General features: G+C 34.3%; 1 protein-coding gene across 2 annotated transcripts in view; it reads right to left on the reverse strand.

Annotated features, from left to right (window-relative positions):
• RDX (radixin) overlaps positions 1 to 14097 on the reverse strand; it is a 100605-nt gene that overhangs the window by 32136 nt on the left and 54372 nt on the right. For both annotated transcript variants that reach the window (XM_074216636.1, XM_074216637.1), the window contains exons 6-7: positions 8750 to 8833; positions 8385 to 8531 (exon numbers count right to left, since the gene is read on the reverse strand). In XM_074216636.1, coding sequence (XP_074072737.1) covers positions 8385 to 8531; positions 8750 to 8833 — 231 coding nt within the window. The remainder of the gene's footprint in view (positions 1 to 8384; positions 8532 to 8749; positions 8834 to 14097) is intronic.

Here is a 14097-nt window from a genome sequence, read left to right on the forward strand (position 1 = left end):
AGTTTAGAAGCTTATTTTACCTTTCGAGTATTAAGAGGGGAAAGGGGAAGGGGAGAGAGAGGAAAGGAGAAATTGACTGAAGGAAGGGAAGAAAGAAGAGGAAAAGGGAAAACAACATAATAGACCTTTGGAGAAAATTGAATGGGGATAGAAAGGAATATTCCTTTTTCTTCCTGTAACACATGGCACCTACACAAAAACTAACCATGTATTAGGGCATAAAAACCTCATAGTCAAACACAGAAAGGCAAAGATAGTGAATACATCCTTTTCAGACAATAATACAATAAAAATCACATGCAAAAATGGGCCATGGAGAAAGACCTAAAATTAATTGGAAACTAAATAAGCTCATTTTAAAGAAATAGTGCATCAAAAAACAAATCACAGAAAGAATTAATTCATTCAACAGAATGACAATAATAAGACAACATACCAAAACTTACATGATATAGCCAAAGCAGTTATAAGGCAACATATTACATTTCTAAATGCTTACATGAATAAAATAGAGAAAGAGGAAATCAATGAACTGAACATGCAACTAAAAAAAGTTAGAGAACAAATTAAAAATCTCCAACTAAAACCAAATTAGAAATTTTAAAAATTTAAAGGAGAAATTAATAAAATCAAAAGCAAGAAAACTTGAATAAATAAAACCAAGAGTTGGTTTTATGAAAAAACCAAAATAGATAAACCTTTGGCTAATTTGATTAAAAAAATAAAGAAAACCAAATTAACTAGTATCAAAAAAAAGGAAAAAGGTGAACTCACCACCAATGAGGAGGAAATTAAAGTAATAATTCGAAATTATTTTGCCCAACTTTATGCCAATAAATTTGATAATCTAAGTGAAATGGATGAATATTTACAAAAATATAAATTATCCAGGTTAAATAAAGAGGAAATTAAATATTTAAATAACCCTATCTCAGAAAAAGAAATTCAACAAACCATCAATGGACTCCCTAAGAAAAAATCTCCAGGGCCAGATGGATTCATAAGTGAATTATATCAAAATTCAAGGAATAACTGGCTCTAATTCTATATAAACCATGGAACTCTGCTTAATTCCTTCTATGACACAATAATGGTGCTGATACCTAAACCAGGAGGAATCAAAACAGAGAAAGAAAATTATAGACAATTTCCCTAATGAGTATGAATGCAAAAAATTAAATAAAATATTAGCAAGTGATTACAGCAAATTATCACTAGTATAATACACTATGACCAAGCCAGATTTATTCCAGTAATGCAAAGTTGGTTCAATATCAGGAAAACTGTCAGTATAACTGACTATACCAATAATAAACCCAACAGAAATCATATGATTATCTCAATAGATGCTGAAAAAACCCTTTTGACAACATACAATACCCATTCCTACTAAAAATACCAGAAACTGTAGAAATAGATGGATTGTTCCTTAAAATGATAAGCAGAATTTATCTGAAATCATCAACAAGCATTATATGTAATGGGAATAAGCTATAAGCATTCCCAATAAGATCAGGAGTGAAACAAGGATGCCCATTATCACCACTACTATTCAATATTGTATCAGAAATGTTATCTTTGGAAATGAGAGAAGCAAAAAGAAATTGAAGGAATTAGGAAGTCTTGAAGAAACAAAACTCTTGCTCTTTGCAGAAGACATGATGGTATACACCCAGAGAACCCTAAAAAAATCATCTTTAAAACAGTACTGGAAATAATTAGCAACTTTGTCAAAGTCACAGAATATAATATAAACCGACATAAATCCTCAGCATGCCTATATATTATACTAGCAAGATATATTTAAAATAACTTCAGACAACATAAAACACTTGGGAGTATATCTGCCAAGGCAGACTCCAAAACTTCGTGAAAACAACTATAAAACACTTTCACACAAATAAAATCAGGTCTAAATAACTGGGCAAACATCAACTGCTCATGAAAGACCAAGGTAATAAAAATGACAATTCTACCTAAATTAAACTACTTAATGACATAACAAACATCCAAAAAATTACTTTAGTGAGCTAGAAAAAAAAAATTGTAACTAAATTCATGTGGAGAAACAAAGTCAAGAATGTCAAGAGATCTAATGAAAAAAATTGCAAAAAAAGGTAGGTGCTTTAGCCCCATTAGATCTAAAATTATATCATAAAGCATCAGTCATCAAAACTGTCTGGTATTAGCTAATAAATAGAGTGGTGGATCAGTGGAATAGACTAGGTGCAAATGAGTCAACAGGAAATGATTACAGTAATCTACTGTTTGATAAATCCAAAGAGACTGGCTTCTGGGATAAGAACTCACCCTTTGATAAAAACTGCTGGGAAAACTGGAAGTTAGTATGGCAAAAACTTGGGATTAGACCAACATCTCACATCCTATACCAAGATAAGATCAAAATGGGTACAGGATTTAGACATAAAAGATAATATTATAAGCAAATTAGGAGAATAATGAACAGTTTATCTGTCAGATCTATGGAAAGGGGAGCAGTTTAGGACCAAGGAAGAGATAGAAAACTATAAAAAACAAACTGGGGGCAGCTAGATGGCACAGTGGATAGAGCACCGGCCCTGGAGTCAGGAGGACCTGAGTTCCAATGTGATCTCAGATACTTAATAATTATCTAGCTTGTAACACTTTGGATTAAATGACTTACTCAGGGTCACATAGCTAGATAAATTATTAAGTGTCTGAGGTCACATTGGAACTCAGGTACTCCTGACTCCAGGGCCGGTGCTCTATCCACTGCGCCATCTAGCTGCTCCTCCCATTGACTTGTTTAAAAAAAAAAAAAAAAGGATAATTTTGATTATATTAAACTAAAAAGGTTTTACATAAACAAAACCACTGTAACCAAAGACCAAATGAAATGTAGTAAATTCAGAAACAATTTTTATTTTACAACTAGTATATCTGAGAACATTTCTGAAATATTTCATTTCTAAAACATAGAGAACCAAGTCAAATTCCCAAAAAATAAGCCATTCCTCAGTTAATAATTGGTCAAAGGATATGCAAAGGCAATTTTTCAGACAAGGAAATCAAAGCTATCTCTAGTCAAATGAAGAATTAGTCTAAATCATTATAGAATAGAGAAATACAAATTAAAGCATCTCTGAGGTCCCACTCTCACACCTCTCAGATTATTCAATATGACCAGAAAGGATAATGATCAATGTTTCAAGAGATGTGGGAAATCTGGGACACTGATGCATTGTTGGCGGAGCTGTGAACTGATCCAACCTTTCTGGAGAGCAATTGGAATTATGCCCTTTGATTCTGCAAGACCACTACTAGGTCTATAGCCTGAAGAGATCATGGAAAAGGGTAAAAACCCCACATAACAGCTCTGGCAAATCGAGGAGAATCAACTGGGGAATGGCTGAACAATTATGGTATATGAATGTGATGAAACACTATCGTTCTATTAGAAATCAAGAGGGATGGGATTTCAGAATTGCCTGAAAAGACTTGTATGAACTGATGCTCAATGAGATGAGCAGAACCAGAAGAACATTATACACCTTAACAACATGGGATGATAATCAACCTTGATGGACACGTTCACTCCAACAGCATAATGATCAGGGACAGTTTTAGGGGATCTATGATAGAGAATATCATCTGTAACTGTAAAAGAATTATGGAGTTTAAATGAAGACCAAAAATGGGATCCATTCAATTTTTAAAAAGTTATCTTATGAAATACGTAATTTTGTTATCTCTAATATTTTCTTTCTACCTTATGGATATGTTTTTTCTCCTAACATTCAATTTTGATCTATGTATATCATGTAAACTAATGTAAAGACTATATCAGATTGCTTTCTGTTGGGAGTATGGTGGAGGGAAAGGAGGGAGGGGGGAAAAATGTAAAATTCAAAACTTTTCAAAAGAAAATGATTGTCAGAAACAACTATTGTTACTCACATTAGAATGAGAGCTCCTTGTGAGCAAGGTCTAACTCCTACATTATCTAAAGAAAAATACTCCATATCAATCTTCTGAGGTCTTGACTAACCATATGGTACCAAGTGTTGAGTCTAAAGTCAAAAAAGACCTGAGGTTCAAATGTAGCCATAGACACTTAAGGGCTTTGAAACAATTCACATACTTTCTCTGTACTTCCAGGTCCATAAATATAAAACAGGAACAATAAAGGAACCTCCCTCTGAGGACTGTTGTAAGGATCAATGAAGAGAATGTGTCAAGTGCTTAGCACAGTTCCTGGTACACAGCAGGTACTTGATGAAAACTTGCCCCCGCCCCTTTATTTAGGCTTAACTCCACTTGGGTTAAGTATTTTTTTAAACAACCTTACTCATTTAAATATTTCAAAAATGTGAGTTGGTAAGAGACCATAAAATGTCAATGTAATCCAAAACCTATCCCAGACACTGTGTGTGTTTGTGGGGGGGGGGGGGGGGGGGTGTGTGTGTGTGTGTGTGTGTGTGTGTGTGTGTGTGTGTGTATGACACTGATTTGCTAACACCTGTTATCAAATAACAAGAAAACAATTTAACCTAGGATATTGTCAAAAAAAAAAAAATCACTCTGGTGTGACCTGTTGTGGATGAAGCTAAGTTTTTTATACAGTTTTTACTAGTTTTTTATAATCACTGCTTCATATAATTTCCTTTTTTTTATAAATTTAATTAATTTTACAATTTTCCCCTTAATCGCTTCCCTCCCCCACCCCCTCACAGAAAGCAGTCTGTTGGTCTTTACATTATTTCCATGGTATACATTGATCTAAGTTGAATGTGATAAGAGAGAAATAATATCCTTAAGAAAAATAGAGATGGGGTGGCTAGGTGGCACAGTGGATAAAGCACCGGCCCTGGAGTCAGGACTACCTGGGTTCAAATCCGGTCTCAGACACTTAATAATTACCTAGCTGTGTGGCCTTGGGCAAGCCACTTAATCCCATTTGCCTTGCAAAAAAAAAACCTAAAAAAAAAGAAAAGAAAAATAGAGATAGCAAAATTACATAAGATTTTTTTTTTAATACAAGGTAATAGTCTTTGGTCTTTGTTTGAACTCCATAATTCTTTCTCTGGATACAGATGGTATTCTCCATCACAGATAGCCCAAAATTGTGCCTGATTGTTGCACTGATGGAATGAGCAAGTCCATCAAGGCTGATCATCACCCCCTATGTTGCTGTTAGGGTGTACAATGTTCAGGTTCTGCTCATTTCACTCTAGTTTCCTCTTTCTAGATATCACTAACCATTCATTTAATTATATGTTTAAGAATTTTGCCAGGAATGAAAGTCCAACTTATTATATAGCAAAATTTATCCTTTTTTTTGGAAATGAGATCATTTGCCATTTTCTAAACCCATTGTTCTCTATGATCTTTTAAAAATGATTGTTAGTGTGGGCTTAAGAATCACTGTAGAGATGGGGCGGCTAGGTGGATAGAGCACTGGCCCTGGAGTCAGGAGTACCTGAGTTCAAATTCAGCCTCACTTAACTCCACTGCCTTGCAAGAGGAGGGGAGGGGAGGGGAGGGGAGGGGAGGGGAGGGGAGGGGAGGGGAGGGGAGGAGAAGAGAATCACTTTAGACAGTTTTTCCCCATATTTTATTAAACTTTTTAATTATTATTTGGTCACATCTGACTGTATGACACTGTGGGCTGTATCATATTGTCCTTGGGATTTTCTTGATAAGGATACTAGAGGGGTTTGTCATTTCCTTCTCCAGAGGTTAAGTGACTTGCCCAGGGGCCATAAAATTAAATAAGCATCTGAAACCTGATTTAAATTGAACTTGTCTTTCTGAATTCAGGTCCAGCACTCTACCCAGAGTCACCTATGTTATAATTCTATTGGCATAATCGAACATATAATAACTGAAGATCCAGTCTACTTTACACTACTTCAGAAAGTAATTTTTTAAAAAGTATATTTTAGTTCAATGTCTTCTGTTACAAAATAAGGACAGGGACTAGACTATGATTTCATTGGTATGAGAAGCTCCCAGAAGAGGAAAATTCCTCTATCAATGCAGCTTGTCACTTTCTGCACAAAGTATGGAGAGTTGCAAAGAGCAAGGATTTTTAACTTGAGTTAACAGACATCCATGGGATCCATGAATAAATTTCTTGATCCATGAACTTAGATGGGGGAAAAACTAGTTTTCTCTGTAATCCAATATTCTATTTTAAAGCATTATTCTGAGAAAGGACTCCCTAGCTTTACCAGGTTGGTAAAAAGGTTCATGGCAGCAAGAAAAATGTTAGAAACTTCAGTGTGAAAAGTATTGAAAGGTTAGGTGACTTGCAGGTTACAAAGCTAATATTTGTCAAGAGGTAAAACTTGGATCCAGGGTTTCCTGACTCTACAGTCACCCTATCATGCCTTCTCACAAACTACATTATAACATAGGATTCGAATAGAGACAGATCTATGATTTCACTGATATAGGGAACTTTATTTTGGATATCTGTCTCTGAAACTTAAGAGACTTAAAGAGTGGCCTAAAGCACCAAGAATGTTAAATGACTTGCTAAAGATCATATGTTGTTCATTCTTTGTTTCTGAAGACCAACATCACACTATGTGAAACAGATTTAAGTGAGGGTAAGTTGCAGTCATCCACTTCACCCTCTGTCTCTAGAGTTATTGAAATGCAATGGTAAGACAAAAGTCAAGACTGGCCATGGCCCGGGATATCATGCATGACCTTGGTGTCTCTGAGGTCTGACCAAGTTCTGACCCTCCAAAGCACCTACCGGTACCAGTCTTTAAGGCAGTTGGAAGAAATTCTTCTCATCGATACATTCTGCCAAGGGAAAGTCTTCATTTTCTTGATACAGACATCAACCCTAACTCCCTAAACAGCTCTGAGGTCCACTGGTTACCCTCAAACTTGTTTAACCCATATGCCTAAGTGGTTTACTATCCATAGCCAGAATACATGGTACAAAGTTTCTTGAAGTCACAGGTGAGAGTTGATGCCAGGCAGACACCAAAGATTAGCCCTGAAAAGGGCTGAGCAAGGCCTTCACACCAGACAAGGTTAACTTTCCTTGAATACCCCAAGATCACCTAGACAATATATGCCAGAGTGGGATTTAAGTACAAGTTGTCCTTGCTCTGAGGTGGGGTTCTTATTTATCTGCTATATCACACATACCTAAATGTAATCTATTTTTAATGAAAAAGAAAACTGAATTATATACATAATGATTTGTATTTTATAATGTAAAAATGTGCTTCCTTGCTGCTAGTAGTAGTAGTAGTAGTGGTAGTAATATTAAAGAAGCACTATTAGTAGGTATAAAAAACAAAAATGAAATTCAAAGTTGTACAATTTTAATGGTCAGCCTCGGTCCTTAAGAAGAGATAAGAAAGTACATATTTCTCCTTTCCAACCTTTCAAAGGTAAGGAATTATGGGTGTAAAACATTACGTATAATATCAGACATAAAAACACAAGACAAATCTTAAAATTATATATTATTTTTTAAAATATTGGAATTAAAATTAAAATCTGCCTTCTCTCAAGTATGCCACTAATTGTACGATCATGTGGAAATCTATCTTTCTGTCTTCCCCAACCCCCCAAAAAAAGGAGGAAGCTAGAAAAGACGACTTGCCAGGCCCAACTCTCCTTTCTTCTCTGGTACTGAAGGTCAATTGCCTTGACTGATTTTACACCCTAAAGAATATGTCCTTTTAAAAAGAACCACCATGTTTAGACTAATCTTTGGTCAGTTAATGACTAATAATGGCTCTCTAATTGCATTAAGGAGAGCTTGATATTTCATAAAAGGGTAACAAAGTGAAAATGTTTCTTTCTTACTCCAAATCGAGTGTTCTATCTACTCTATTACCCAGTAGGTCTATATCCTCATTGATAAGAAAAAACTGATTCCAGGGAGCTTTAAATGACTTGTGTAATTTAAGTCAATGAATGTTTATTGGATATGTATCATGCTCAATTTTGCCCTAAAGTAATAATGATGAATGAATATAAGAAATTCTCAATTTATGGCAATGAAATGAACAATCACATTTCAAAGATACTGTGAAAAAAAAGTTGAATCTGAGAACATAGGTTACAAACTGCAGTAGAAATGTAATGAAAATTTAGTGAACCATCAATTAAATTTCAATCAAATCAGAGCAGCTAGCAAAATCATTTTTTTTTAGGTTTTTTGCAAGGCTAAGTGGCTTGCCCAAGGCCACACAGCTAGGTAATTATTAAGTGTCTGAGGCCAGATTTGAACTCAAGTACTCCTGACTCCAGGGCTGGTGCTCTATCCACTGCACCACCTAGCCACCTGCAAAATCATTTTTGAAACAAAAAAGAAACCTATAACTACATATGACAAATATGACTAGTTTAGCACGCAATTTACTTACTTGTCATCGTGTTCATAAATATTCAGACCCAAAGCATCAACACCTAGCCATAATTCAGTTCCTTTTTTATTCTTTATTTCAAAATAGTTGACACCATACATTTCCAGATCTTGTGCAATCTTCAGATATTCCATCATTGAATCTTCCCTGTTGAGATAATGCTAAATTATAACAGATCTGCTCAGAGCAAATGGAATATATGGTACCAAAATAAAAACACAGCATTCCCTTTGTTGCTAAAATTTAGTACTGTAATTTTAAAATATTTAAACAAATTATACTTTCTGTAGAGTTGATACAGTGACATATGTTATACAACCAAAACACTTTTTATTAGGGAAAAGAAATTTTCAAAATTGAAGTACCTTAACATCCCTCTGTGCTCTTCATGCCAGTTTTGTATTCTTTCTTCCCATTGTTCTTTTGTTAATTTGTGCTGTTCCAACACTCTAATAAGAAGAAAATTCTATGAAAGCGTATATAAATTAAACACATCTAAAATCATTCAAGTACCACGAATTTATGTTCATCTATGCTTTGAAGATATTAAAGAGATAGTGTATTATGACCCCCCTTCCCAGCTTCTACCATTGTATATATTAAATTTAACTTAAAAAAGTAACATATTTCTCCCCATTAGTATTTTTTAAAGTGAGATAGTACATACTCAAATTCACAACTCCTTTCCATATATTTCCCTAAACATATAACATTAAATTATCACAGTTAATTAATTTGAAATTTAAGTATTCACATACCAATACCACAATTTACAGCTATTTGGAAGGAGAGATAAATGATGGTAATTTATCAAAAGAAAATTTAGTTACTCCCACTTCCTTCACCATTATTAGCAAATGCAATAGAATTTTAAATTGCAATTAGCAAATGCAATAGAATTTTAAATTGCAAGGTAAAAAACATTTCAGGAAACCCCTAAGATCTCTAGGAAATATATTTTAACTTAGAAAAAGACATTCTACTCTTAAGGAAAAGTACTCATAAACCAGAGCTTCCTTTTTAGGAAAGAAACATCAATTAGATTGAAACACTGTTTGCTCTTTTCACATGGATTCAGGATAGACTCATCTTCCATTAAATTTCTTATGTTGATCCATAAATCCCTACTTTCTCAGTTCTCCTTTATTGTTTAGTTTTGAACCTTCTAGGGATTGTAAAACATTACCACAAACTTCCAAAGTATGACTTTATGCTTCCAACACCTTCCTGAAGCATACTGACTAAATCTGAAATTAAAGTTTGCATAAAATTGTTGCTGGGTGTTGTTTCAGTCATATCTGACTTTCTGTGCCCACAATTGGGGTCTTCTTGCCAAAGATCCTGGAGTGAATTGTTATTTCCTTCTCCAGCTCATTTTACAAATAAGAAAACTGAGGCCCAGGGTCACACAGCAGTATCTGAGGCTACTTTTGAACTCAGGTTTTCCTGATTCCAGAGCCTATGCTTTACCCACTGCATCACCTAGAGGCCCTTGAATAAAACAGGCTTTCATTAATATATGCAGTTTGATTTATGCTTTAAGATCTATATTCTTTGTTTAAGCTAGCCAATGATATTACTAAATTTCAAATATCAATTTTATTGCAAATAAAACAGAATAACTTCTCACATATTTACTATAGAAACTGAATTATAATTACAAAGTATTTTATATTTATGATCTCATTTTAAGCCCCCATAACAATGTTAGTAACAAAAACCATTTTACTCCTATTTTACAGAAAAGAAACCAGATGTTCATAGACACTGAATAACACATTTTCCATGAAAATTAATATTTAACTAAGATGAGGTAGGGAAGCAAGATTGGGGGAAATTGTAAAAAATTAAAAATTAAAAAATAAAAGGAAAGGTGAACACTAGAGATGAATAAGTCAAGTGGATAAGGTAAACCCTCACACCAGAGGTGGTAGTTCTGGATACAGGCAGTAGACAAGGAGAGATTGAAAATTAGTAAGAGAGTGAGGGAAGGGAAAGAATGGTTTGCATAGCTCTGGCAAAAAAAGGTTGATACTATTTATCACATTATAACAATAATATTTACAAATGTTTCTTCTCATTATAGCACTATAGACTATGTTAGGATCAAGTAACTTTGTGGATGATCATCTAGTAAGTAACATCGAGCTAGAATTCAAACTACCACTACCAAAATGGAATGGAATGTAGATAGTGACTACAGGCAGTAGACAAGGAGAGATTGAAAATTAGTAAGAGAGTGAGGGAAGGGAAAGAATGGTTTGCATAGCTCTGGCAAAAAAAGGTTGATACTATTTATCACATTATAACAATAATATTTACAAATGTTTCTTCTCATTATAGCACTATAGACTATGTTAGGATCAAGTAACTTTGTGGATGATCATCTAGTAAGTAACATCGAGCTAGAATTCAAACTACCACTACCAAAATGGAATGTTTCCAGAGAAAAGAATGTAGATAGTGACTACAAGTCCAGACACTTCCGCTGCAATTTAGAAAGAGAAACCTGAGAAATGCTCCAGAGAGGTGGTGAACCATTAGGGGTAGAGTTCATGTATTTTCAGACACAGTGAATATGTCCATTTGTTTTGCTTGATTCCCCTTGTTTGTTATAAAAAGGGTTCAACTGCAAAAAGGCTAAGAGTGGGAAATCATTTGAAAGTAATGATGATATATAAAAAAAGAGCATCAATAAAAATTTTTAAAAAGAAAAAAATATTTGATTGGATAAAGTATTGGATCTGGAGTCCAAAGTCTTTAACCCAGTTCTTTTAACTTCAAATCCAATGCATTGTCAACCACAACACATACCATCAGATACTATTAGTAAAGAAATATTCAATTTGTTGAATGGAAGTTATTTTGGAATATTCTGTTTTCCAAATTTATTTTCAACTTAAAGAAGAGTACTAAATGAGTGGCTCTCAATGTAACAATTAAACCATCTGATTGATTGATGTCTATACCTTTGATTTTGGTATACTGTCAAAATAAGCATAATGGATTTATAAAACAAAAATTCCAAACCCATCCCCAAATTCAAATATTTAACACAATTTTTTCTTAAAAAAAAATCCTGAATCCAGATCAGATCCCCATTGGCAGATAAAGTAATAAAGATAATATTTTATCTCCATTGTACTAATTTTAGAAGCCCAGCACATCAATGCTTAATTGATACACTACAACTAGCATCTAATCACAGTCACTGTATTGTTTTTACTTCCATTTGTTCATTACAGCACAGCAAAGAATTCCAAACTTGGGAGTCAGAGGAACCTTGGGTTCAAATACCGCTTCTGACAGTATGGTGAATCATAACCTCCATGAGCTAGATTTTCTTATCTGTAAAATGGAAATACCACTCTAAAAACTATTTCACCAGTTACAAAAAAAATAAAGTATATAAAATACTTTTTGAAATTTAAAGAAATGTTTCAATTACAGAAACTACAACACACTAACAAATGTTTTTTTTAAATCTTTCTACCACACCACAAACTGAAATGACTGTTCAAAGTTACCAACAATCTATAAATTTCAATATCATCCTTCTTGCAGCATCTAACATGGTTAACTGACTACCTCCTTTTCCCACATACTTCTCATCCTGGGTTTGACTCCTGTCTCTTTAATTGCTTCTTCTTTCATGTCACTAATTGTGGAGGTCCCCTAAGACTTTGTTCTGGGTTCTCTTCCCTTTTCTGTCTCATTCTCTCTTATGGCCATCTCATCAACTTTCATGTGGTCAATTACTGTCAATATGCAGATGATCTATTTATTCAGCTTTAATCACTCTTCTGAGCAACACTACCTCATTATCAGCTAGCTGCCTGCTGGACATTTCAAACTAGATATCAAATAGGCAGTTCAAACATGATCCCCATCGCTCAACTTTATCTTTCCCCCCCAAATCCTAAAATTCTTCCTCTTTTTATTTTCCTAATTACTGTTTGCTAAAGGCATCATCCTGCCAGTCACTGGGGTTTACAACCTCTCCTATGTCATCCCTGATTCCTTTCAATTGCTCACCTCCTATAGCCAATCAGTTGTCATATAATTTATTTCTCTACAATATCTTGTCAACACCCTTATCACTTCTCACTTGGACACTGCAAAATAATTGGTGTCTCTGTCCCAAGTGTCTTCCTCAATTTATTCAATCCTCCACTTAGCTGACAATGTGATTTTCCTAAAGTGTACATGTGACCCTGTCACCTCCCTATTCAATAAACTTCAATGGCTTCTTATTAAGCTCCAAAGACCTTTGGCATTTAAAACTCTTTACATCCTTGCACAGGATGGTTTATACTGACCTCCACAATAACTCTAATGTCTATTTATAGTACCACATTTACTGGACATAAAATATTCCCTTCTCCTGGCTCCATGCCTTTGCATTAGCTCTTTCCCATGTCTCTGATATTGTTCTTTCTCCCTTTCAACTTCAGATTCTTAAGTTGTTGACTTTAAGACAAAAATTAAATACCAAGAAGCCTTTTCTGGGTTCCAAAAGCTATCTTCTACTTTCTATTTTTCCTAACTTCTAAGTTCTAATTTATATATTACCCATCTCAATAGAACATAGGGTGCTGAGAGAGGACTAGAAACTTTCTTTAATCCTCACAAGCTCTCAACTCTCTTCATAATAGGAATTATGCAGGAGAGATAAAGCAATTTCAACTGTCTTTACTGTTTAAGAAAATAAGAGCCCTGAGACATTTAAATGGAATTGATAACCATCTGGGGCCAGTTCTACCTCCCCAGATGTCACCTGATATAGAGGTAGAGGCCATGAAAGTGAACTTCCCAAGGACAGGAGAAGACTCCAACAGCTCTGGGGACTAGCCCTTGGAGAAGCTAGCCTTCCCCTAAGCAAGGACTCAGGAAGCAATAAGGTGAAATAAAAATAAAATACTTAGGGACCGTGGTAGCCTCTACATGAAAATATCCAGAAGAGATCTTCACCCATGAATACTAATGCTGACAATCTACTTTTGTGTAATTCTAATTATAAGGAAATTTTTCCTCATGTTATTTTTTTTCCACACATTAATACAACTTCTACCTCCAGCACCTGAAGTTGCTCTCTGGGGTCAAACAGAATAAGTTAATCCTTATTCCACATAAAATTGACCTCGAAACCCACAATCATGGTCCCATAAGTAGCCTTTTTCTTTAGGTTAGCGCCCTCAGATCTGTTTCATATGTCTTATTAGTTCTCTGTAATTCAGTTCAGAATACAGTAATACTAAACTATAATTAGGATAAAACTAAAAAATTATATTCCTGAAGCGACAATGGCAGAAAAATTCTCATTATTGTTATTCTAAATAGGAAACCTTTAGTCCATCTAATAAAATGACTACTACTCAAAGCATTGAACAATGCCATACTAATATCTTGCTATAAATGAAACAAAAAATATAAAAGAGCTGCAAATAAATGAAGGATGACTCATAGGTTCTCCTTATAGAGATAAATGAAACAGTTTAATTGGACTTAGTTTTTTCATGTGACAAAAACAAGAAATATTCATCAACAAGAAATATTTCCTGGAACATTTCATAATTTTACCTTGTAGTTCTAATCATGAACATCAACATTACTATAAAGAAAACCATAGTTCATATGCAAACATCTGTTGCAGAAGATAAAGAAATAGATTAACAATTTCCTCATGTGACAAAAACAAGAAATATTCATCAAA

Source organism: Macrotis lagotis, chromosome 1, assembly GCF_037893015.1.
Source record: "Macrotis lagotis isolate mMagLag1 chromosome 1, bilby.v1.9.chrom.fasta, whole genome shotgun sequence".
NCBI classification, from domain to species: domain Eukaryota; kingdom Metazoa; phylum Chordata; class Mammalia; order Peramelemorphia; family Peramelidae; genus Macrotis; species Macrotis lagotis.